At 52.1% G+C, this 25,988-nt stretch overlaps 2 protein-coding genes across 2 annotated transcripts in view; one reads left to right on the forward strand and one right to left on the reverse strand.

Annotated features, from left to right (window-relative positions):
- The first annotated feature begins 953 nt into the window (after positions 1-953).
- LOC103187747 (cyclin-dependent kinase 5 activator 1) lies at positions 954-4,685 on the forward strand. The gene is made up of 3 exons (XM_042343461.1): positions 954-1,428; positions 1,588-2,129; positions 4,569-4,685. The coding sequence occupies exons 1-3, from the start codon at positions 954-956 to the stop codon at positions 4,683-4,685; spliced, it is 1,134 nt and encodes a 377-aa protein (XP_042199395.1).
- A 1,290-nt stretch (positions 4,686-5,975) lies between these two features.
- Positions 5,976-25,988, reverse strand: part of myo1d (myosin 1D) — a 46,149-nt gene continuing 26,136 nt past the window's right edge. The window contains exons 16-22 of the mRNA XM_042343331.1: positions 25,773-25,980; positions 23,338-23,561; positions 22,434-22,578; positions 21,176-21,280; positions 20,490-20,603; positions 17,280-17,434; positions 5,976-7,724 (exon numbers count right to left, since the gene is read on the reverse strand). Coding sequence (XP_042199265.1) covers positions 7,565-7,724; positions 17,280-17,434; positions 20,490-20,603; positions 21,176-21,280; positions 22,434-22,578; positions 23,338-23,561; positions 25,773-25,980 — 1,111 coding nt within the window. The 3' untranslated portion in view covers positions 5,976-7,564. The remainder of the gene's footprint in view (positions 7,725-17,279; positions 17,435-20,489; positions 20,604-21,175; positions 21,281-22,433; positions 22,579-23,337; positions 23,562-25,772; positions 25,981-25,988) is intronic.

Raw genomic sequence — 25,988 nt, forward strand, 5'->3', positions numbered from 1 at the left:
GGCGCACATCGTCCGGGGACCGGACCCACCAACCTGGCGCCGGGGCTCGCCGTTAGCCTCCGTCTCCACCTCCACCGGGTACCGGCACTGCGGGCGGGGGGCTGAACGAACGCGGCGCAACGCAACGGAGCGAACGAACACCGAATCCGCTGCGCATTTTCTGGGCTGTGCAGGAGGAGGAGGAGGAGGAGACGGGTTTAATTCAGGCTGAAAACCATCAGATGTCTGTCTGATTTCCTGCAGCCGCTCCTTCCTCCCCGGTCCCCATCTTCCCTCTCCCCTCTCCCCGCCCCGACCGGACCCGACGGCGACCGGTACCCTCAGCATCTGCCAACCCGGTACCGTGAACGTCTGACAGCCGGTGCCGTTAAAACGTCTGCAACGGGAGCTGTCAACATCTGCCAGCGGACAAGGTAGACACCCGCCCCGGGAACCGCAAGTACCTGCAACCGGTACCGTGAAGCCTCTGTAAGCGGAATCACAAACATCTGCAACCGGTGCTGCGAACACGTCTGCAACGGCAACCTTCAAAAACATCTGCACGGGGGGTGGGGGGAAGCGGTCAAAACATCTGCCCCGAGCGTCTGAAAAACCTTTGCCGTTTACCGTTTTCAAAAAAGAAATCTGGCGACCAAACGTGACCTGTGAGCAACTGCCGACCCGCGGGTGGGGAAACCCTAAAACATCTGCAAAAGCCACCAACCAACCACCAACTGCCACCCAACTACCAACCAACTGCCAACCACCCAACTACCAACCACCCAACTACCAACCAACTGCCACCCACCCAACTGCCACCCAACTACCACCCAACTACCAACCACCCAACTGCCAACCACCCAACTACCACCCGCTCAACCGAGCCAACCCACCGCGAACATCTGCGGGAGCCGGCAAGGCGGCCCGCGGGCCGGGGCTAGGCAGCGCCAGGCGGCGGCGGCGGCGGCAGCAGCATGGGGACGGTGCTGTCGCTGTCGCCGAGCTACCGCAAGGCGGCGCTGTTCGAGGATGGCGGCGGCGCGGGGGCCGCGGCGTTGTCGGGACGTTACACGGCGGTGCCGGGCGGCAAGAGCGGCGGCGGCGGCGGCGGGAGGGGGGAGAAGGGCAATGGCGGCGGCAACGGCGGCAATGGCGGCGGCGGCGGGAAGCGGCACTCCATCATGTCGGCGCTGCCCTGGAAGCGCATCGCCGCCGTGTCGGCCAAGAAGAAGAGCAGTAAGAAGGTGACGCCGCTGCCGCCGCCGCCGGTGCCGGTGCCGCCGGTGTCGGGGACCGTGACTCACCTGAACAACCAGAACCTGCGCAAGTCCCTGTCGTGCGCGAACCTACCGCCGGGGCCGGGCCTGGGCCTGGGCCTGGGTCAGGGCCTGGGCCTGGGTCAGGCTCCCACACCCGCCCCGGGCCGCGCCGACACCGGCGGCGCCACCACCACCACCAGCGGCGGCGGCCTCGCAGCACTAGGCCCGCGCCGCATCCTCGGCCTCGCGCCGACCCCTCCCCGGGCCGTGATCGCTCCCCCTCCGGCGCCGCCTCCACCCTCCTCCGCGGGGGGCCCGGGTCCGGGCCCGGCCCCGCCGCCGCCGCGCGGCTCCCCGAGGCGGGTGGTGGTGCAGGCCAGCACGGGCGAGCTGCTGCGCTGCCTGGGCGACTTCCTGTGCCGCCGCTGCTACCGGCTGAAGCGGCTGGCGGCCAGCGAGCCGGTGCTGTGGCTGCGCAGCGTGGACCGGTCGCTGCTGCTGCAGGGCTGGCAGGACCAGGGCTTCGTCACCCCGGCCAACGTGGTCTTCGTCTACATGCTGTGCCGGGACGTCATCCCGGCCGAGCTGTCCAGCGAGCAGGAGCTCCAAGCCGCCCTCCTGACCTGCCTGTACCTGTCCTACTCGTACATGGGCAACGAGATCTCCTACCCGCTCAAGCCCTTCCTGGTGGAGAGCTGCAAGGAGCTGTTCTGGGAGCGGTGCCTGAGCATCATCCGCCTGATGAGCGCCAAGATGCTGCGCATCAACGCCGACCCCCACTTCTTCACCCAGGTCTTCGCCGACCTCAAGAGCGAGTGCGCGGCGGCACCGGCGGCGCCGGCGGCACCGGCTCAGGAGGAGAGGGGCGGCGGGGAGAAGAAGAAGAAGGAGGCGGCGGCGGCGGCGGCGGAGCGGGAGAGGGAGAGGGAGAAAGAGAAAGAGAGAGAGAGAGAGAGGCCCCACCGGCTGCTCATCGGCCTGGACCGGTGACTCCGGCCGCCTCTGAGCTCGGGCTCCCTCCTTCCCTCCCTCCCTCCCTCCCTTCCCTCCCTCCGCCCCTCCGAAACGGAACCAATTCAAAAAAAGAATAATAGTGATAAAATAAACACGATCGGTAACGGTAATCGTGAACGAAGAAACAAAACGAAGGAAGGAGAAAGGGATGGATGAATGAATGAATGAATGAATGAATGAAAGAGGAAAAGGATAGGGGTGGGTGGGGGGGGGGAGGAGTGGGGTAAAAAAAAGAAAGCGAGACGCGGATACGTTTCGCCCCGTAAAATACACAGTCACTTCACTTTGCAATCTATCCTGTGAAGCTTTTTGAGGCGTCTCGAAGACGTGATCAGGAGCCGTGTCAAATGCGAGGATAATAATAATTATCCCCTAATATATACGTCTGTATATATTATATATATAATATCCCCCCCTCAACTCTCCCCCCCCTCCCCCCATCCACACACACATATGTAAAACACACAAGCTCACCCCACTTTACGGGGTAAGAGTACACAGTCCCCACCTCCCCCCTCCTTCCCCTCAACTCTACACTATTTTAAAGTGTAAAAAAACACTTTATAGTATGTTCTGTGAAGCGCTTTGAGACGTCTTGACGACGTGATAAGGTGTTGTATCAAATGCGAGGATTATTTATCATTGTTACTTGAGTGTAAGACTGACCCGCCCGCCCTTTTATTTTTTCTTTTGTTTTTGTTGGTACTTTTATTCCCCTCTGGAGACGGAGGGAGGGAGGGAGGGAAGGGAGGTGGTTGGTGAGGGTAGGGGTGGGGGAGAACCTTGGAAGAAAATGGATTTTCCTGTTACACAAGCAAAAAAAAATTGTTTCGGAACAAAATGTGGAAAAAAAATTCATCCATGAACAAAGCAAGGTTTATTTCTCTCTCTCTCTCTCTCTCTCTCTCTGGGTCTCGCGCGTGGTGGTTTATCTGCATGTCTGGGTATTTGTGCCCCTCAACTCTCACATTAAATCAGTATGAATGACTTTATACAGAAAACAAAACCAACGACAAGATGCCAAGGATGTGTTCGCGGATTCTGACAGATGGTTCTTTTATTTTGGTGTGAAGCGTTTGATGAAGGATAAACATTTTTATCGAATATGGGGAGGTGCCGTTTTTTAATATTTTTTTTTGGGGGGGGGGGGGTGTCCACAAATGCACGATTTAATTCTCTGTGTTGCTCTCCCTGGAGTCGGAGAATTGGAAAGCTGCAAAAAAAAACAACAACAATGTGCCATTTTTCGACTGGAAGTCTTTGACATAGACTTTAGCTGTACATTTTTTTTGAAAGTGCTAATATATGAAGATGTTTCCCAGTGCAATTTGTTATTTAAGAGGAACCCTGTTAACCAAACAGTGTTCTTTCCGTTGTACGTGTAGAGTGTATGTGTGTGTATGTGTGCGTGTACGTGAGTGAGCAAATGGAGGTTGATGTCACTCGATGCTGTAAACAGCGATAGCTGTACTTTGTGTTTTTAATTTTAATTTTTATTTATTTTTGTACTGTGATGAATAAAAAATGCACTGATCATTCATGACAGCTGGAGTGTGTTTGCGAGCTTTATTCGGGCCCCTGATGTGGGGTATTTCATGTGCTGTTTGAGTCTGAGCCTCAGTGCCACAACTCTAAACACTTTTCGTTCCAATCCCAGTATTTAGTCTTGTTCCCCCTTCCCCCTCCCAGCACAAGACGTGGTTTCTTTAGAGCGTTCAAATGCTAATTAGCAGCTGCCTACAGAATTGCTTCCAATAGATAGCTTGTCCTGCTCACCGTCCAGGCTGATGCTCCAGCGCAGTGCTTGGGGAGTGCTGCATTGTCAGAGGTGCTGCTCCAAAAGAGACGAGAGTTTCTCTCGCTGTCCTGGCCGACAGTCCTCCAGATATAAAAATAAATTGGGTCATTCACTTCATGGCTGTTTATGCGCAAATGGGCTGGTGCCTTTGGCTGCAAAAACAGTCGCGTGACAGAAAATTCTACGATGCCCTTTGAGACGTTTGAATGTGACGCGCCGCTATGTAATAATGCCAAGTTTATTATTATTATTCTCACTTCTTACTTAAGAGGAGCTCAGCCCCGGTGTCTCCATCAGAAAGTAACCACAAATGTGGGCTCAATGGTTGTATGTTACTAACGTGTCCGTATGTACCTGGCATGATTTTTGTGCTGAAATTGATACAGATTGATGTTTGCCTCCCATGTGCAGTTATCTGATGATGTGGAACGATGCCAGATTCAGGATCATGGCAGAGCTTTCAATCCCGTTTCTTCACAATTTCTCCCTGCTGCTCAATACCCTTACTCCCGAACTAGGGAATCTCTATCCCTTTTAAGCCCGTCAGTCTGAGACCACATCATTGTCCTTTATCGGACGGCGGGCAGGCGGGCGGGCGGGCGGCAGGCATGGCGGGCTGCGCTCCCCACAGATGAATAGCTAATCATTTTGCCTGGACTTGTGGATGGGGGCTGGGGAGTGGTGACAGGCTCCAGTGTGTGTGTGTGGCGATTGATCGGAGGTTGTGTGTGTGTTGAAATCCCTGCAGATGCCTCCTGTTTACTGCCACCCCCTCCTCATAAAGAGATCACAACAGCCTCCAGCCCTACACACTCCGCTCACACCCCTCACCCCCTTTCCTGGCTCAAGTGTTTGTCAGCCCACTTCTAGCAGCCAAACTCATGACAAGCATATTGCTGCTGGTTTATTGGTTAAAAGGCCACATTTTTGTTTGTTGCGATCGCGCAGAGTTCATTTTAATTTAAAGTTGAGGGGGCACTGATGTGCGTAAATTGGCTTCCTCATTTCGCACACAAAACACTTAGTCACAGCATCGATTGGCTTCCCTTTCTGCAGACTCTGCTCAACTGTGGTTCGAGGCAGAGAATTCCACACCCCAACCAGCCTCGGTGCAGATATATATTTTTTTCTGTACAGCTCATCTTTAATTCCTTTTGGTGATGATTTGAAAACCCATTCCCTCTGGTTCAGACTCTCTGATCAGTGGAAACAATCTGATTGTTTCTGCAGCCCATGTCCTCTCCTGCACCAGGCTCCTCGACCCTATGGCCCCCATCCTTGCACAACTCCACTGGCTTCCTTTCCATCATTCAGAGGATACAGTTCATGGTCCTGGTCCTCACCTTCAAAGCCCTCCAAGGTCTTGCTCCCCACTACTTCTGCAACCTCCTAACCCCCTACCATTCTGTTCACCTCTTCCACTCAGCGGGCTCCGGCCTGCTTCACGTCCTCTGCCTTGCTCGCTCCACTATCGGCAGACGGGCCTTCTGCCACTCTGCCCTCACCCTCTGGAACTCCATCCCACATCCCTCTGCCTCGCCCGCTCCCTCGCCACCTTCAAGACCCATCTCAAGACCCTCCTCTTCGACCATGCTTTCGATCTCCCTGCTCCGCCCCTGCCCTCCCCCACTACGACCCCCAACTAGGGTCCGTAACTCTGTCTGTCCAGCTCCTCGGGTTGTCCTCCCGATGTGAAAAGTGCTTTACAAACGTAATTTTGTTGTTGTTGATATTGATCCGGTCAGAAACCTTCAACCATCACAAACACCTTGATCAGGTCACCTTCTCAGCTCCAGTGTACAAAAAAGCCCAAACTAGATAGATTTCTGTCGAGACATCTCACAGCGCTTCACAGAATATACTGTAAAGTGTGTTGACTGTGTATTTTGTGGGTGAAAATATGCTACAAAGTCAAGGGTTTCTTGGGAATTTTTTTTAATTCATGAAGAGCACTAATATTTTTTCAGTTTGGAACAAAGCGTTTATGAAAATAAAGTGATTTTACTGTATATCCTATACCAAGGAGATAACATGAATAAAACACATCAGAAATACAATTAAATTACAAATGTTTTTAAAAAAAATGCATATCAAACAAAGCTCCCACCATAAACTTTGGTTTTAATCAAAAACAAAACAACAAAAAGTTTAATTTTGTGTAAAAAAAACAGCGGTCCCGACACTGTTTAGTAACAAGAATCACTTTCCTGGTTAACCCAATGGTATAAAGTCAATTCTAAATATAAAGCTGATTTATACATGATAAATTAGAGATTAAATAAATCGTTTCATTACACATTGGCATTGCCGAAAACAAGCACTATATTCCACTGAGCGGCAAAACAATCGCTTAGCGACCTCGATACTAGGCTATAAAGAGTCCTGACAGGTAGTGCAGTGTTGAAGGCACTTGAGTCCACTTCTGTGTTTGGGGGGAAATCTAATGCTGGCGTCCCACAAACATCAGGGGTGCATCATTAAAAAAGCTGCTGGATGGCGATCAGTTTTGTTTGGGGAGGGGTGAAAAAGAGGCATGTTTGCAGCGATTATTCCAATGCCATCACTGGACATCCTTCCTCATTGCAGATGGTTGGAATCGCTTGCTGCCCCTTCAGAGGGGGAGGGAGGGGGAGCTGGCATACTGCCCGGGGGCTGTGTTGACTCAGTCTGTGTTGCCTTTCCGAGTCTCCGAAATTAATCTTGAAGCTGTTTTTCTTATCATGAGTTTCTGTTAAGAAGTCACGACTAATATTCAACAATTGGCTGAGTTCTGGGAAGCTTGGATACACGACCCTGACACCGAGAGGAGTAACCCAGAGCCAGGCATCCCTCTGGCCCGGCTGCCCTGCTCCCACTAACTCCTGGAGCTCGGGAACTCTCCGGGCCAGTCTTGGAGGACATCGTCAGCGCAGACCAGCAGCGCTGGGACATCCTGCCCTCGCCAGCAAACCAGAGAGCTCCAAACCATGAGCAGGATGTAACTGGCGGTGAGGGCCATGGGGGGAGTGTTATTGCTAATGAAGTGTTGAGAGTCGTGCACCTCCAACAACAGAATTCTGAGACATGTCTAAGCACTGGACTCGGGAGCAGTGTGTGGGTTGGATCTACTCAGCCCTTTACCCTTCTGAGGTCAATAAATATGTTCCTTCCAGAGGCGAGGATGGATGGGGGTGGGGATGGGAAAAGGGGGTGGGGGGGAGTAGGGAATGCTTTACATTCGACTGCGCTGGGATCTGATCTGAAAAATGATTTAAAAGATAAAAATGAAGGATTAACCTCTCAATTTTCAGGCCACTTTCTCACACGCTGTTTAATTGGCTAATCCCAACCTCACTGCCGGAAAAATAGACCTTAATGAGTGTCTCTGAACGACAGACAGTGAAGATGGGAGGTGAGGGTGGATGGGCAGGGCTGGGGGCCGGGTTGGGGGGCAGGGCAGGGATGAAGTCCATGGGGTGGGCTTGGTTTGGCTTGGCAGCAGATGGGAGGAGAGGAGGGGAGGCCTGAGCCAAGCTCACTGAGCCCCAGGCCAACACAGGATGTACCCTGAGCGGGTTTTGGTGAAGTCGGGGTGTTGTTGGTTGATCTTGGTCTCCACGGTGATAGAGCAGGCCTTCCCGTTCATGGTGCAGTGGATGGGATTTGATGCTTTGACGTGAAGCTGACGATTCTCACTGTAAACGGAAAAATAAACACCAATTAGTTCGGCATTTGGTTGCAAATCCATCCGATAATCTGTTCACTCAGTCCACGACTGTGTGTGTGGGGGGCACTGCTGTGTGCGATTAGCTTCCACGTTTCACCTACAAAACATACAGTCAATGCAGTTTACAAGTATATCGTGTGAAGCTCTTTGAGACGTCTCAACGAGGTGATCAACAACAACAACTTGGATTTATATAGTGCCCTCCATGCCAGATGGCGTCTCAGAGCTTCACAGTAACGGATCCCGGGACCGACTGGAATGGAATTGCACTCTCTCTCTCTCCCTGGAGGGACACATCCTGCTCACCTAATCCCGGAAAGTATTAGACGCAGGTTGGCGTGAGCCAAGCCTGGGGGAGGGGGGAGCCCAGAGTGTGTTGGGGGTAATTGCTGGAGTCTAACCAGCTAAAACCATATATTGCCCGTTCCTTTACCGGAGTTGAAGTGTGACGAGACACCGGTCCCATTTATCATAGTTGTCCTGTATTAATATCCCAGCAGCTAATGGAGGCTGTGGTCAGACTCTGTCCCTCGCGTCTCATTAATTAGACATTTCTTTGTTGTAAAGCTTGAAATTCTTTTATAACAGATGAGGAACCTGGGAATAGAGCCGGGGTGTTAGTCACCGGGGGGGATGATGGATTTATGGGTCTCTCCCGGAGAGGGAGGGGGCAGACATTCACATCAGATGCTGTACTCTGTATTATTGGGCCTAAAGTAGTGTTAAATCAGTAAAGGCTTGTGCTCATGTCTGGTTACTGGCAATTATTATTAATTATAGTTGCCATTAATTATATAAATTATAATTACTATTGGAAAGTGTAGTAACAGCCACCGCACTTTGCAGTATATTCTGTGAAGTGCTTTGAGACATCTCGACAATGTGATAAGACGTCATGTCAAATGCTATATCAAATGCAAGGATTATTATTATAAAGGAACGTCGCAAATTAGCTTGCGTTCTGACGAAAGGTCTTTGAGCTGAAACGTCGACTCACTTTCCTCTCTCCATAGATGCTGCCTGACCTTGCTGAGGGTTCCCAGCAACTTTTGTTTTTATTTCACATTTCCACCAGCTGCAGTATTTTGCCTTTTGTCACAAATTAGCTGTCGCATTCGTCCACAAATGATGCTTCACAGTAAAATCCTGCAAAGTGCTTTGAGACGTCGAGAAGATGTGATGAGGAGCGATATCGAATGCAAGGTTTATTATTCTTGTTATTAATTTTAGTGACCAGGCATTGAGTAACCAGAGCAGCAGCTCATTAAGTAGCCACGGTTTATTGAGTTTAGCTCAGTGGTGAGGGCAGAGACAGCTGGGGGATTGGGGGAGCTGCAGGACCTCACACTTTCATCCTCTTCCCATCTGCTTCCTCATGCCAGAGAGACAGACAGAGAGAGAGAGAGACACACACACACACAGCTTTCATCTTCTAGCTTTCCTTTGGCTGCGAGTGTTTTTTTTCATACAAAACACACACGCACACACACACACAAAATCTTTGTGGTTCCCGTCCTCATTAAGGTGACAGATGTCAGTAGTGAAACCGGCAAATTATGCAGTTTCTTTATTGTAAGAATCTTTCCAAACACTTCCCATTCCTCCTCCCCCACCTCCCCCTCCCCCAATTCTGACTTTCAAACCTAGTCAAGACACAAAGGGACACAAAAGTCTCCTCTTTTAAGTCCAGTCTCCTAGGTTTGCTAATAATAATACTTTCAATCTGATGTAGGACCTGATCACGTTGTTGAGATGTCTCAATGCGCTTCACACGATTTACTGTCCGTGTGAACTTGACAGCAGACTTACACACAGCCATTTCCGCCCCACAAACAGCCACTAAGTGAATGTGGGGATTAAATTTTGAGGGGGGGGGAGCGGGAGGATTGTCAGCCGGGGCTCATGACTGCACCCGAAGACTTGCCTGCCGGTCGGTGCCTCCTGTAGAGCAGTGAGGAGCTTCACAAAGCACAGCCTCTTAGCTGTAAATGAGACAGAGCGCGGATGGTGAAGGAACCCATTCATTGGGAGGTCGGGGGTGGGGGGTGGTGGGGGGGAGGCAGCAAGCTGCCTTTGCTGCCGCTAATGGCCGGCGAGCTTGTGCTCAGATGATTTAAGTGTTGAGGATAAGTGGAATTATGAACAGCGTCACATCGCGGCTACAGCACTCGTGTGGGCTGTCATCTTCAACAGAGCTGCGCGTGTGTGTGTGTCTGTACGTGCAAATATCTGCATGTGTGAGTGCGCGGGTTGGGTGTGTTTCACTGTGCTTGTGTCAATCTGATCACAGCAGCAGCAACAATGACGTACATTTTACACAACGCCCGTCTTTTCACGTGGGGAGGACGTCCCAAGGCGCTGGACGGTCAGGGATTCAGAACCGAGCTGGGGGTTGGGATCAGGAGGCACGCGTGTGTGAATGAGCTTGTGTCTGCGTGCGTGTGGGTGTGTATGGGGGAGGGGTGCGGGGGGGAGGGAGGGGCGGGGGTTGGGTGTGGGGTGGGGGGGCAGAGGGTGTTGCTCTGCCCTGCCCCGTTCCGCTGGCTGCTGCCTGCACAATGCACAGAGACACCAATGATCTGCTGAGCTGCCTCCCTCCCCGCCACGGGCTGTGAGCAGATGGTGGGGACGGCAGACAATGAGAGCACTGACCCTTCAGTGGGGCACAGGCTGGACAGCTTGTGTGTTAAAGGAGACGGAGCCACATTAAAGGCGAGGTCACGCCAGCTCACAATCTGCTGAGCCATCGACTGGGCGTGCGAGCGAGTGAGCGTGTGTCTGCTCGCCACTGTTGTGACTGCAGTGTCCATGGCCACTGATGCTGCCAGACGTCCAGTCACACTATAGCCAACCCCATCGCCCACTCACTGCAGCTGCACCTCTCCCCCCCCCCCCCCCCGCCGCGCCCTGGCCAACAATCCCCCCCCAAATATAACTGGGCATTTACTTTCCTGTGCCGGTTCCTGTGCGCAAATTGGCTGCTGGGCTTACTAGCAGGAACTGGGGGAGGGGCACGGAAGCTGGGGGATGAGGGGCAGGGAAGCCAGGGCGGGGCAGGGATGCTGGGGTTTGCGGGGCAGGGAAGCCGGGACATTGAAACCGCTCCTGATTCTTGCCTTGCTTTCGGGGGAAATGGAAGCTAAATAAACAAGAGAGAGAGACAGACAGACAGAGAGAGTTAGAGAGGGAGGGAGGGAGGGATTGGGGTAACAGTGAGGAGATAAATAGAAAGGAGGAAAGGCGTGTGTGAGGCCCATTCGGCTGCACCGACTCAATTGACTGGTTCAACGAGCTGATTGATATTCAGGAGCAATCAGAAGCTGGAGTTTTATTCCTGTTTTGTTTGCTTCACATAGACTACTTTTCTATCTATCTATATTTTCTATGCTCTCCTCTCCGCCACCAGAGACACAAGAAACTCTCCGCCCCCCCACTAGGTTACGCTGACAGGAAAGCCAGCCACAGATTCAGTCTTTGAATGGATGATACAATTCAACCTGAAGCCTGGGGTTTTGGGTGAATATTCCTGTCATTCGGCCCTTTGTGACAATGGTGTCTCACCCTGACTGAGGTCTGTCTACAGTGCGTCCGTCTGTATGTGTGTGTCTGTGTGTGTGGCTCAGACACTCACTGGACACTTCACGTCAGCCTCTCGTGTCCGCTATATAATCACAACAACTCCGTTATCCGCTTGGAACAAACGGTGTCTTGTCGTCAGCCGAGGCTGGAGATGAACATGTAATCGTGTTTTCCAATCCCCTGTTATCACCAGCACAGCAGCATTTCTATAGCTTCCAGCCTGTGCCTTGCAAACTCCCCGTTCTTCATTCACAGAACTCTGTCAACACTAACCAGACAAACAAGCCACGCTAATCAGATCGGGATTAGAGAGCTCCAGTGTGGGAGAGAGAGAGCAGGGAATGGGAGTGGAGCAGCTCCAGTGGGAGAGCAAGACCCAGCACAGACACAGTCTAGGTTAGGTTGGGGGATTAAGCTATATCTAGTGAAACGGCTGCTGGAGAAGAGATCAGTCACTGTCCCAGCCCCTCCCCGGGGATTAATAGACACTTCACGTTGAGTGGGGTTTAAGGGGAGATGATAAAAGACCTGTTCAAAGTGCCACCAAACAGAAGTTTTAGCAGCTAAATGCAATAAGAGGATTATTTCCACACGGATCAGCAGATTAAGAGGCTTTGATATGTTCACTCCAACGGGACGGTATGTGTGAGCCATGTATAAACCCAGCAATGAGCCCACGCGTGCGAGCAACTATTTTGTGGACGAAACGCGGCAGCCAATTGCACACAGCAGCGTCCCACAAACAGTCGTGGATTGAGCGACCAAATTATTATTATTTTTTTTAGAGCGATTATTACCCCAGGAAAAGTGATCCACCAATCGACTAACAAGCGGGTTCCTACTTACTGCGAGGTAAACAGAGAGGATGAAGAGTTGCAGCTCTGCCCTACCCACGGCTAAATATGTCTGAGCAAATTATTTGTGGCTGTTATGTTAAATTCATGCGGCTAATCCGGAGCGAAGCAATTAAAATTCACTTTAATTATCAAAATCTAACTGTTCCCACCATGTCCCCAAAGGGAATTACAGCCCCACAATATTCCCTAATCATCGGCACAGCATCTGTGGCTGGAATGCTAACATGGTGCTGGTGTGTCAGTTTAGTGTTCAATCCAGGCAACATCCTCGCAGGAGGCAAGACACGCGAGCAAGGTGTGCGTGGGAGAGTGTGTGAGAGTGAGTGTGTGAGTGAGAGTGAGTGTGTGTGAGAAAGTGAGTATGTGTGAGCGTGTGTATATATGTGTGTGTGTGAGAGAGAGAGAGAGAGAGCAGGCAGTCAGTGCCCACTACTCCCTCCCCACTCCCCCGCTCTACGCAGGGAGGGGAGTGAGGGGAGCTCAGGTGAGGACGAGGATGAGGGTAAGGGGGCGGGCGAGGGTAACCCCCCCACCCACTGCTCCATCGCACCCTGACACTCCCCGACATGTCTCATGTTTGAACAGTGTACCATCGGTTCAGGCTGAGGAAGCCAGTGGGAAAAACTTCTATCCAGTTGCACAGGAGGGAAGAGAAAGCCGCTCAAAGACATTTCGGGACTCAATAAAAACTGGGGCAGAATCTAAAAATGTCCGTGTGCGAGAGGGGAGAGAGAGAGAGAACATGATCTGATAAATATTTAAAAAGCGATGGTTCTTCCCCACCAGAGCAGCTGAGCGCTCATTAAATTACCGGCCGCCAGAGCCTGAGATGGAGAGCAGTTCGGATGCTGATGTGGTTGCCGCAACAACGGACCCTATGCTGAGGAGAGAGAGAGAGAGAGAGAGGGGGAGAGATGGAGGGAGGAAGGAACGGAGGGAGAGAGAGACGGAGGAGGGGGAGAGAGTGAGAGTGGGGTAGGCAGCTGCCCTCGAGCCTTATATCAACCAGACACACACAGTGTTGGGGGATGCGATCGATCCTGTGGCTGTAGCCAGCTTTCCCCACTCGCCGCCTCCCACAGATTAATGAGCTCCTGTGACAGGTGCAGAGCCTCAGATAGTAGCGGAATCCCATCTCCTACCCCCCACCCCACCCCACACCCCCATCACACCCGTTGTCTTTTTTTTATTGTTGCTGCAGACAGTGAAACTGATCCAGGAAGGTCCTGGGCTGCTCAAACCCCTCTGCTTTGAAGCCCACCTCCTAACCCCCACCACCATCCCAACCCACCCCACCCGCACCCCACACCACCCGCAAACACCCACACACGAGTCAGTTCTGCTAGGAGAACCACTTGAAAGAAAAATCAAGAGGAAATTGCTTTTCTTTTACAAAAAGAACAGAATTTGCCGCAATCTAAATAATTCACTGCCTCGAAATGTTTAAATCAATTGGGGGGAAAAAAAACATCGGCTGGAAATCTCATTACTGAGGAGTTCCCAGTGATCTACTGGTTCCTGAGGAGGTAGGTAGACAGACAGACAGACAGCTCTGGGTTTGTGCTCACAATACAACTCAGTACTGTTTGAATTTGTATCCCACCCCTCGCCTAACACTGCTCCCACCACCCATCACACCCCCAAAGCTCTACAGACCCCCCCCACCTATCCACACCTTGACCTCCTCCCCGGGGAGAGGCGGAGGAAGGGAAGGCAAGTGAGATGGAAAGAGAAATGAGAGGGAAAAAAAGGGAATTAAATTAGACCGTGAAAGAGTGAGAGAAAGAGACTGAGACAAACAGAGAGCGGAACAAGAGAGATAGAGATGCAGAGAGAAACACACACACATGCGCATCCCTCCCCCTCAGCCACACACACACACACACACACACATGGAAGTATGAACACAGACACTCATGCACTGGGGAGAAGAGGGGTAGCGGGGGAGAGAGAGAGCACGAAAGAGAGGTAGAGAGAGGGAGAGAGAGAGCTTCCCTTCTGGTCAAAAAAATTAAAGTTCACAAAAAGAAAAGCCATATAAGAGACAGTATCAGGATGTAAATAGGCTTCACTGATGTGGAGAAGCTGAAAGTGGGTCAGTGGCAATGTGGAAACATCGGGGCCACTGACAGGAACACTCTCACACTCACAGCCACAAACACAGCAAAGTGCTTCACAGGCAGTCGCTGGAGAGTGTAGTGACTGTATTTTGTAGACAATCGCAACAGCCAATTGGCTGACAAAAAGGTGCCACAATCAACCGTGAGATGAGCAAGAAGTGAGCAGTTAATGTGCAGGACACTGGGACCAACAGTAACTGTGTTAATATAGAAGTAATTTTGTTGTTGTTGTTGGACAGTGACCCTGAGCGAGGCTGAACCCGTGACTACGGAGGCAGCTGTGAGGCTGGCTCAGTGGGAACAGGGTTTAATGCGAATATCACAATGAATCTTGAAGACTGTGCGTTTGAGATATTTAGCCCAAACGCAGGCCTTATTATTAACCTTCTCACATCATGACTTCGTTAAGAGGCTTGGCTGAATTATTGTACAAAGTGCACAGAGCTGTTTAATCAGCTTAGCCTGGCCTGGGGATCAGCCTGGATGTTCTCCCCTCCTCACGAGGTGACCTCCCACACAGACACACCTTTCCTCTTCCCGTCTCTGATCGGCTCAGGATAATCCAGCAATTAACTGCTCAGTCAGTCACTGTCACCCCACTGACACATGTGATCGCACCTCACTATCACAGATCCTCACACTCGTCTTCAAATCCCTTCACACCCTGGCACCTCCCTACCCCTCCAACCTGCTTACTCCCCAACCCACTACCTCCGCTCGACTGGCTCCGGCCTCCAGCATGTCCCTCCCGCCCTCCGCTCCACCATCGGCGCCCGCACTTTCAGCCACTACCCCTCAAAACTCTGGAACTCTCTCCCTCAATCCCTCCATCTTGCTCCTTCCTTCCCCATCTTCAGATCGCTCCTGAAGATCTTCCTCTTCGACCATGCTTACAGTTACCTCGTACCCCCAACCCCGCCTAGCTGCTGTGCTCCAACACTGTCAAGCGCAGTGAGATCCTACCCTACTTACTCCACACAGAGCCTAATAATAATCCCTCCGAAACCCAAAACAATAATAAATTGGTCATTTTTAATCTACGACTGTTTGTGGGACATTGCTGTGCGCAATTGGCTGCCGCGTTCGCCCACAAATATACAGTCAATTCACTTTACAGTGTGTTCTGTGAAGCGCTTTGGGACGTCCTCCCGACGTGAAAAGCGCTATATCAAATGCAAGGATTAATATTATTATTATATTACTTGAGGGGTGCTGTGCAAATACAAGTTGTCGTTGTTGTGGGAACCTCGTTGGGCACAGTTGAAGAACAGGGATTATTATTTAGGCTTTGAGACGGTTGGCAAAGTGTTTGTTATCCATCCCCTTCCCCCCTCCCTGGCAGAGAATCTAACACATAGACCTTTAACACACAGACACAGAGCAGCAAAGCCAAGGCTACAGTCCTGTGGGTTCAGGAATACACAGGGAGAGAATATGAACTCGTCTCCCTGGCAATGTTTACAAGCTGAGGGTTCAGGCACACAGGAATCTGTTGTGTTAACACGGTCTCTCACAGCACCTCGGGCTAGGCTCAGCTATTTGCAGTATAGAGCAGAGCGTGTGCTGAAAGAGCAGGAGTGAGGAAGGAGAGAGAGAGAGAGAGACGATGTGAAGTAAGCAGCCTTTTTTGTGTGTGTGTTGGGGGGTTGGGGAAGGAGGAAGGAGGCCAATGTTTCATTTATAACCCACTGATGTAAGTGGCAATGAAATCACTGGCTAATTAATCAGGAACCAGGCGTTAGCAGCACCACACGGCAACACAGCTTCAGTGAGAGACAGCAGCCAGGCCACAAACCAAGGCCATTGTCAGCACAGCGGACAACACACAACCATCTTGTCCTCACTTGTGTGGTAATTAAACTGGAAATTATTCTCCTCCTCCTCTCGCTTCTCCCATCTCTCTCTCTTTCCCATCGCTCTCCCCCACCTCTCTCTCTCTCCCCCCTCTCCCTCCCTCCCTCTCACTTTCTCTCTCTCCGCCTCCCCCTCCTCTCCCTTTCTCTCTCTTCCGCCACCCCGCCTCTCTCTCATCTCTCTCTTTCTCAAAGCACTTTGAGACGTCTCAATGACGTGATAAGGCACTATATCAAATGCAATGATTATTAATATAGAAGCATCTCCCCACCCCATCCCCCACCGGCCTGGAGGCCGCTGACGAAGGCTAATCAGTAAAGACCCATCAAAAGGCCAGATGTGTCCTCCACCGTTATCAGTGTCATGGGAACAACGGGCACAGAAACAGGAGAGGTCTGAACAAGCAGCTCTTTGTGAGGGCGAAGATCTCTCTCTGTGCCGCTCACTCACACTCGCTCTCACACTCACAGGGAGACTTTACTGTCTCATCTGCTCTCCCCGATCTTCAGCAAAACAACAGCCTCGCTCACTCACTCTCTCTTGCGCTCACACTTTCTCTTTCTTTCTCTGTCTCACTCACTCGCTCTTTCTGATAAAACTAATATGATCGTTACCCAAAAAAACAACTCAAAGGAGAAGTTGGCAAACGGAAGGTTATCAGGTCACAGGTGGTGGGGCAGAACCCAGACTATTTAAACTCCAGTAAAACTTCAGGAAGACCACAAGTCGTATCTCTATAAATGGTTCAATCATCTAAGTCACTACATGCACTTGAGTCCCGTTCAGTTTCCTATCAAAAACACTTATTTCTTTGCACCAGCCATATTTTATTCGACTTTTGATACAACTTAGGCTAGTTTGCCTCTAACTCGAACTTGCCGTTATTCTTCGACCATCTCCCGCCTACCCCTGGCCTCCCCCTCCACTCCACACCCGTCTTGATCCCAACCACCATCTCGGGTGAGGATCCCTGACTGTCCAGCACCTTGGGACATCCTCCCCTGAGGTGAAAGGCCGGCGCTGTGTAAATGTCACGTATTGTTGTTACGGTCCTGATGACACACTTGAGTGTTACTGTATCTGTGCGGACACGTGGGGACGAGACGGACTAACCTGCGGAAGTGATTGGCCACGACACCCACCAACTCCCCGATGCGGTTCTCGTTAACCGGCTGCATCTTGTGGAGACAAACCACCAGGTCCTTGTTGTCATTGGTGTGAAACACCACCAGCTGGTCACTGCCGGGCGACACACTGACCCCAGTGACCTGCAGGGAGAGAGAGGGGGAACGTTACTGTGATCTCAACACCGCACCTCAATGTACCAGGTAGCAGAGCGAGCTCTCTCCAGTGGCCTCCTGCCTGTGCCAGCCTGGCTCAGACCCTAGCACTCTGGCCTCTAAGGCAGAGGTCTTAAACCCACTCTGGCTTTATGGGTTCAAACCCCCAAATGGACTTTGCGCTCATATAGTCTAGGCTGATGCTCCAATGAGGTGCCGGGGAGAGGAGGGGGAAGAGGATGCTGCATTTGTGGGAGGTGTGGTTCTTCAAGCTTCCTGAGACGCTATGTTGTTGTTGAGACATCAAGCCAAGGTGTGACTGTGTCTGGGTGGCTGGAGGTCAGACTTCACCTGCACCTGTGTTTGGGGTGGGGTGGGCTGTGTGTTTGTGTGGGGGTGCTGTGTGCATGGGGCTATGTGTGTGTGCGGGTCTCTGTGTGTGTTGGGGGGAGTGGGTGGGGGGGGGGGTGTTGAGAGGGGGATTATTTTCACTACAATTCTCATGGTGAGGTCTCTGGGTGAAGACAGCAGCCAATCTGCTCACAGTGACATCCTTCAGAACAGCCACGAGGCGAACGATCTCCCCTTCCTCCCCCCTCCCTTTTAACGATCCAGGAACAAAGATTATTCCATCTACAATCCCCTCCCCTCCCCTCGTTTTAAACCTTAACGTGCAACCTTCTTGACATTTCCTCTCTAAAAGCTGTCCCTCGCTGGCAGGGGAAATCAATACAAATGTCAGTAACCCCTCTCTCTCTCTCTCCCTCACTGCCTCTCTCTCCCCCACCGATCCCACCCTTTCCTCTCTCCCCCTCCGCCACCTCCTCCACTCCTCGGTTTCTCATAATAATCCTTGCATTTGATATAGTGCCTCATCATGCCTTTGAGACGTCTCAAAGCGCTTCACGGTATACACTGTAAAGTGTAGTGACTGTGTATTTTATTCAGTCTCTCTCGCTCTCTCTCGGCTGACCAAACAGTCTTACTTTTCGGCTCTAAAAAAATCTCATGTTTTTGAGACTTATTAGACGTTGTAATGGTAGCACAACTTTTTGGCCACCCTGTACACACATATATATTATATATAGAGAGAGAGAGAGAGAGAAGGAGAAAGAAATAGCGAGAGTCAAACTAAACTAGGACAATGGGGCTGAGGCACGAGTGCAGACACCTCAGTACAATGTGCCACTCTGACGGTACATGTCTGTGTAGTTTAACTGAGAGTCACCATCATTAGTATTCAGATGCTCATCTCCAGCATCAACCACTTACTGATGCTGTGCAGGGCTACAGAGCCCTGGAGAGCAAAGGCGTTAACCCCTTAAACACTCTCGACGTCCCCCCCCCACCTCCCACCACCCCTTACACGCTCACTCACACTCAAACCCAACACTGCTCCCCCACCCCAGCCATTCCTGAGTCCCACCGACTCACTCACTCGCTCGGTCTCTCTCTCCCCCATCTTAAGATCTCACAGATCACAAGAGTGGTTTGGATAAGAAGAACCTTTGGCCCATTCCCCCAGAAACCCCCCTCCCCCACCCACCATCACAGCCGCTTGATAATGAGTCCAGTGTCCTGACCTCAAACCCCGCCCGCCCCCAGCAACCTGTTCTAATGGTCAGATACCCTCCCCTCCCAACCCCCAGCCCCAGCTCAGCTGCCCCCCCCCCCCCTCCACCACCCCGGTTTGAAAGTCACTGTATATAAATGTAAACTCTCAATTGTAAATGTAAATCCCTATTTTGGCAGCTCTCGGAGAACAGGCACGGAGAATCCAGTGATGTTTTTTTGAAGAAAAATTTGGGATATAAGTAGACAACGGTGTTTCTAATCCCTATCATTTGGGGGTTAAGCTCTTCCCCCCCCACATACACACATATACCTTCCCCTCCCAGACACACACACACACACACCCCACACACACACACATCCTCCGTGCACACACACAAAACATCCACCAGTCACAATCTCACTGAATTTTTATTTGATGATCTACAAAAAAATAAATAACTGATTCATTGATTTCCCAGCGCGAGTATTGGCAAAATCCTTCACGTAACAGGGACCTCGACGTGCTGAGAGAGGGGGGGGTGGGGAACGGATGCTCTCTGTATCAGCCCAGCCCGGTCCAGCACAAGAACATCAACTCCAAGAGGGGTCGCCATAGAAACTGGGTTACCATGGAAACGCTGATGCTGAGCCATTCCGACAGGAAAGATGAATTCACTTTGGGATCATCCGGGCACGGAGCACCAGATTCCCAGCTCCCGGTAAAAACCACCCCCCCACCCTCAGAAACCATAGCAACCCTTTCCCCTCAGCTCCATCACACACTGTACCTCACCAGGTATCAGATCTGCCAGGGAACAGTTTTGGTTGGGGTGGGAAGAGGGGGGGGGGGTGGTGTGGGTGGGTGGGAAGGGGGGGGGGGAAACGTGGAGGGAGAGGTTGGGGGGTGCGAAAAGAGGTATGAGTGGAGAGGGAAGGCAATACTAATTATCATCATTAGCAAATGCACTTAAATCTTCAATGTCTTTGTTCCCGAGTGAGATGGCAATATTGTTCTGCAAACGTTTACAATGATGTTTTGGGGGTTAACACGATGCTGGGTTTATAATGTGGTTTGTCCATCACCGGGGAAAAGAAGGGAAATACTCATGTCCGTCGTATTGTGCGGGGGAGGGAGGTGGGGGGGGGGGTTCCTCCAGTTCAGGGGGTGGGCTTGTAATACTCAAAGTCAGGGTGTTATACAGCAACACCCCTGAGGGTATCACAACGTCCCCTACTCCAACCCCCAACCATACAGTGACTCCTGCCTTTCCAACCAAACTAAACCGTCTGATACGACGACCTACTGCGGCAGGTGCGAGAGGTTCAGTGGACAATGCCAGCCCGTGCCCCCCCCACCCACCACCACCACCCGGTCTCAACTGGTGTCACTAGTGTAAGCACTGCCGCAGCCTGGCACCACCCACCACCACCCCACCCCCAGCCCGTGCACCTCCTCCCTCACCCCACCCACCCACCCACCGTGACCTACGTTGTACAAGGCGATGGTCCTCATGACCCGATATCGCTTCAGTGGGTCCATCTTATACAGGTGCCGGTCGGTGATCAGGATGGCACGGTCCTCTGGTTTGTTGAAGCGGTTGATCTGCGGAGAGAGAGAGAGAGATGGGGGAAGGATGAGCAGAGAGAGAGACAGAGACAGAATAGGAACCATGAGGTTAGCCATCTGTCAGACAGCACGAGTCCGGCCTGTGACCACGAGAGTCTGGCAGAGAGCGAGTCTGCCCAGAGATGCCATGTGCACTGTACGTCGTTGCTCCCATTACAATCTCAGCCACTGAAAACAACTACCCCCTTTTCCTTGCCCCTTCCCGTTCCTCAGCACCTCCCGCCCACCCACTCCATCTCACCCCCCCACTCCATCTCACCCCCCACCCCTCTCCCCCTACACCTCGCTCCCCCCTCTCTCCCTCGTGAGATAAATCAGGAATATACAACACGAGTTATCCGTTGCAGGCTGCTGGTTGGGTCAGACACCAGAACCACAGTATCCTGTCCCACGCCTGTTTAAGTGGATGATAAAAGAGCCTGTGACGCCAGCGACAATGTTGGTAAAGAGAAGGAAGTTTCTCCGGTCAACAATCTGCCGGATATATTCACCCTTCTCCTCGCTGCCCCCCAGCTGGGCTGGGTGGGGGAAGGAGCCTCAGGGCTTACCTTACGCACGTGGCTGGAGAAGAGGGTGGCCATGTACTTGTCTTTGCGCTGGAGCTCCCGGGCGATGGTGGCAAAGGCTGACGTAGAAGTGGGGTTATCCCGGGTCTGAAACAGCAAAGAGAACAAGTCAGATCTCTCCCCCGGGGTCTCTCTCCTTCCCTCTTACCCCCGGGGTCTCTCTCCTTCCCTCTCCCCAGTCCCGGGGTCTCTCCCATCCGGGGTCTCTGTAGAACACTATAACGTGGAGTGAACGTGTATTTTTTGGCACAACGCGGCAGCCAGTTGCGCACAGCAGCGTCCAACAAACAGCCGTGGAGGGAGTAACCAATTTTATTTGAGTTGGAGGAGGGTTGGGATTTTGGACGGAACAGCAACTAATCGCTGAGGTGCCCACTGAGCGAGGATCAACAACAACAACAATATGCATTTATATAGTGCTACTCCACTCGAAGAGTGTGAACCTTCTAGCTTCTTGTGATGAACTCACTGTGAAAGTGTGAGGGAATTGTGAGTTTGAGTGGGAGTGTGAGTGAGTGGTCAATTCGGGGAACGTGCTTTCAATCTCAAGTCATTTTCCCTCCCGTCAACCACGAGAGCTTCACTTTCGGTTCACACAGACGACACATTTCCGGGGTAGACAGAAACATGCGGTGAACAAATTGACACACAATTTCCTCTCAACTGTGAGACAAATAGCAGCAACGAGAGCGCGAGTGAGCGACAAGAGATAGTCAGAATCTGTGCTGTCATTTCCTCTGATCGTTGCTTCACATCTGAACCTCACACACGATTTACTCTCGTCAGAAGCCACAACCTTTTGCAATCCAGCAGTTTATGGTAATCACTGACTCAGTTGCAAGGCCTCGCTGCTCAGGGTCAGACACCGGGCCTTCAACCAGTCAGTCTACAGAGCGTCCACAAAGCCCTGTTACCCCACGTCTAGGCTGATGGTCTAGCTCATTGTTGGCGAGCACCGCATTGTCGGAGGTGGCGGCGGCTTTGTGTCGGGACGGTGAACCCACAGAGTAGGGGTTGCCGGGCGCTGGAGAGGGCGCGAGTGTGTCCCTGTGTTGTCGTTCCGATGAGACGGCTGTTCGGGTGGTCGTTAAGAATTGCCAAGTCGCTGCTCGGAAAGCAAAGGGTGTCCTGACTGACCAGCAGTGAGACACCCCCTCCCGCCCACTGCCCCCATCCCACCACCCCCGGGCTGGCAGTGCGACACAGCGCAAGAACGGCCTGGCTGAGGACTATCACTCACCGTGGCCAGGTAGTTGCCCCTCCAGCCCCTGCGGAGGCCAAGTTCCCCTCGCTGCCCCTGCAGGTTCTCAAACGCCGAGACCTTCGCCCTGACCTGGGGCAGGTCAGCAGGAGCGATGCCCTTAATCATCTGATACGCTCGCCACCTGCACAACAACAACAACAACTTACACGGCGTCTGTCGCACACTCAGCTCCAATTGGGTTAATTATCAAGGCTGAGGTGGAGATGTTTGTGAGGTCAGGGTTCAGGGCAACAAGGGATACGGGGCAAAGGCAGATAATTGGAATTTGAGGTACAGATAAGCCACGATCTTATAGAATGGCGGAATGGGCTCGAGGAGCTGAATGGCAAATCACACCCTCCACTGCACCCCCCCCCCCGCGCCGCAAAAAAACATCCACGTATCCTGCCAGCTGGGTGACAATATGAGGAACGTGAGTGAATGTTATTGCCTCTGCAGAGAGAGCGAGAGCCGCTATTCCCGAGGAATCCGCCGGCAAAAACAGCCCGAGGCTGAGTGATCTGTGGAGCTGAGGAAGCCTGGCCCTGCCTCATCGTCTCACTGATGTTGCCAGGCCTGCTCCCCGAGTGGCCGATCACATTGACTGCCTGACTGTCGGGATACCTGTTCCCAGCTCCGTGGTCATTAATCGGGAGAGAGATCAGGAGTGCAGCTTCTTGTGGGATGCGATCGCCGCGAGCAGCCACACTCCCGGCCCCGGCACAACCCACCGGCAAAATCCTCGGTCGTAACAGTGCTGTGCTCTGCGGAAAATGTTAGTGACCCCAACACAGCAGACACACACACAGACACACACACACACAGACACATACAGCAGACACACATACACAGACACAGTATCTGGTTGCAGGATTAGTCACAGTGTGCGTTAAGACGTTACCTGAGGAACACAGACTGTAACATGTCCTGGAAGCGCTGTAGGACTCTGGGGGGAGTCGGCCACTTCACGTGTTTCCCAAAGTCCTTCATGGTCCGGACGTGCTGCAAGCGCCGGGTCACCTCGCGGATGTAGGACTTGACCTTGTACCTGCGGTAACACCGGGCAATGGTGGTCACCGCTCTCGTCCGCTTGTATCTGAGCCGAGCCACGGTTCCTCTCCATACCTGGGCCCAGAGAGAGGGACACGGTTAGTTACAGTAATAATAATTATAACTTTAATAATAGTAATAATTATAACAGTAATAATAATAAACCTGGCATTTGACACAGCGCATTATCACGTCTCAAAGCGCTTCACAGGATACACTGCAAAGTGTAACGACTGTGTGTTTGGTGGGCGAAAAGCCAATTGCGCCCAGCGACGTCCCCACAAACGGTCGTGGATTGAGTGACCAATATTTTTTTGATTTTGTTGAAGGAATTATTACCCCTGGAAAGTGATCCACCAACCGGTGTGTGCGCGTGTGTGCAGCGGGTGCTGGGTGGGGGGGGGTGGGGAGTGCGTGTGCGTGCACGCGCGGTGAGGGGGTAGTGTGTGAGTGAGTGAGTGTGTGCACGGAGGATGAGTGGGTGACTATTATGTATAATATAAGCTGATTAGGAGGCAGTGAGTGAGGCTGGATCACAGTGAGCACACGGACGTCAGTGTTGAGTGTGAATGCGAGGAGGCAGAGGATGTGGTTAGCGCTGGAGCTCAGTGTAGCCACTAGTTAGGACCTTAGTTTAACATTAGCTTCGTGGCTTATTTTTAATAAACTGCAGCACAAAACCACAGGCTTTGCTCTGCTCTCTGCGCTTCCTGCAGATACAGTCGCACAATCACACAGACGGATGGTGAGAAACTCTTGAGGTTTGGGCTCCAACCAGATCTTTGTTCCCCCGTCCCCCACACACACCTCTCTCTGCTGCATTAATAACTAGGGCACACTGACAACGTGGTCACTGTTCACACCAATAAAAGGTTTTGGTTACAGGCAATCAGGTGGGTTTTACAATGAGGAACATATGTGTTCACAATTGGCTTTGAAGCTACAACCATGTCCTTACGATGGGAACGCGATAAGTCATTGGAATGGGTTTAGAGTAGAAAGCTCCAATGGGGGAGCGAGCCCCAGCACAGACATGATGGGGAGAGAGAGAGAGAGAGAGCAGAGAATGGGATTAGAGTAGAGAGCTCCAGTGGGGGAGCGAGCTCCAGCGCAGACACGATGGGCGTAAGCAGCCTTATTTTGCAAGGTCGGCAAATAAACATAAATAACAGATTCAACACAAACAGGAACAGGGAACACGTCATAGAAGGAGTGGAGACACCTAGAAACAAAGCCCTTCCCTTGGGGGGACGAGGGGGAAGGGAGGAAAGGGAAGCCCACAGAGGGAATTAGATCGAGCTCGCTGACATGGCAGCTCAGGTTTTACTCACTGAGCAGGGAAGTGAAAAAGACACAGCGGTAAATGTACGAGGTACAATTCATCTCACGCACCGTGTAAATCATTCCCACACTGCAGCCGGGAATAAATAGTCGGCTTTTAATAATGCACGTGTTTGGGCCTTCTCGAGGCTTGATCACTGTGAATAATTCAGCCTCACAGACACTCAATAAAAACAGCATTCCTCACACACACACACACACACAGAGAGACAGAGTTCCCCTTTGTTGGCAGTGAATTGATTGAACGCTGTTCCATTCAGACACGGGCTGGTTCTAATCCATCTCTCCCACTGTATTTCCGTCTCTCCCGGGCTTTGCCCTTGGTGTTTGTCCTGCTCTCTCTCCCTCACACTCCCCCAATCCCCCTCTACCCCCAACCCTAACCCTAACACCCACCCACACCCCCCAACGCTCCCTCCTCCACCTCAAGGTGGAGCCTGCCCCAGTGTATCGGATAAATGGAAGCGAGTTAGCCTGCTGAACAAGCACAAAGCAATCATTACCATGACCTACTGCTCCCCCATCACATAGGTAATTAAGCAGTGGATCCTGGCTCTGACACTGGGTGCGGAGGGGGGGGCAATGGGGTAGAGATGGCCTGATAGAGGCTCAGGAACCACAAAGCAATTCAGGAACGCTGAAGCGACTGAGTTGGTAGCTGTTGTTTCTGCCATTTTTTTAAAAAATCGTTCAATACGACAATAAATTGCATTTGACACAGCGCCTGTCAGGGGGATGTGTCTCGCAGGGCTTCCCTGTTGAAGTGTAGTGACTGACTGTGTGTTTTGTAGGCAAATGCAGAAGCCTATTGGGTTGGGATGACCCCCCTCGACCTGAAAGCGCAACTTGATGGTGTTAACCCGAGTGGCTGACTGCCCCGCCTGCGGGATGGGCAAGTTATCCCGGGAGACCCGAAGCCAGCTGTCACTTCGCGATGGCTCGTACCTTCTGGAGGAAGAGGATGATGCGCTCGATCATCTGCGTGCGCTTGGCCTCCAGCGTGAAGAGGGTCCTGGGCGTGCGGACAAACAGCTTGGTTTTGCCGTACGCCACGTCGTGCTGGAAGCCGCAGCACTCCACCAGCTTCTTCACCGCCTCCCGGTCACACCGCATGTCGTGGTTTGGCCACGTGAACTCCGAGATCATCTTGTACCTGGCCAG

This window comes from Callorhinchus milii, unplaced genomic scaffold (genome assembly GCF_018977255.1).
Source record: "Callorhinchus milii isolate IMCB2004 unplaced genomic scaffold, IMCB_Cmil_1.0 Scaffold23, whole genome shotgun sequence".
Lineage (NCBI taxonomy): Eukaryota > Metazoa > Chordata > Chondrichthyes > Chimaeriformes > Callorhinchidae > Callorhinchus > Callorhinchus milii.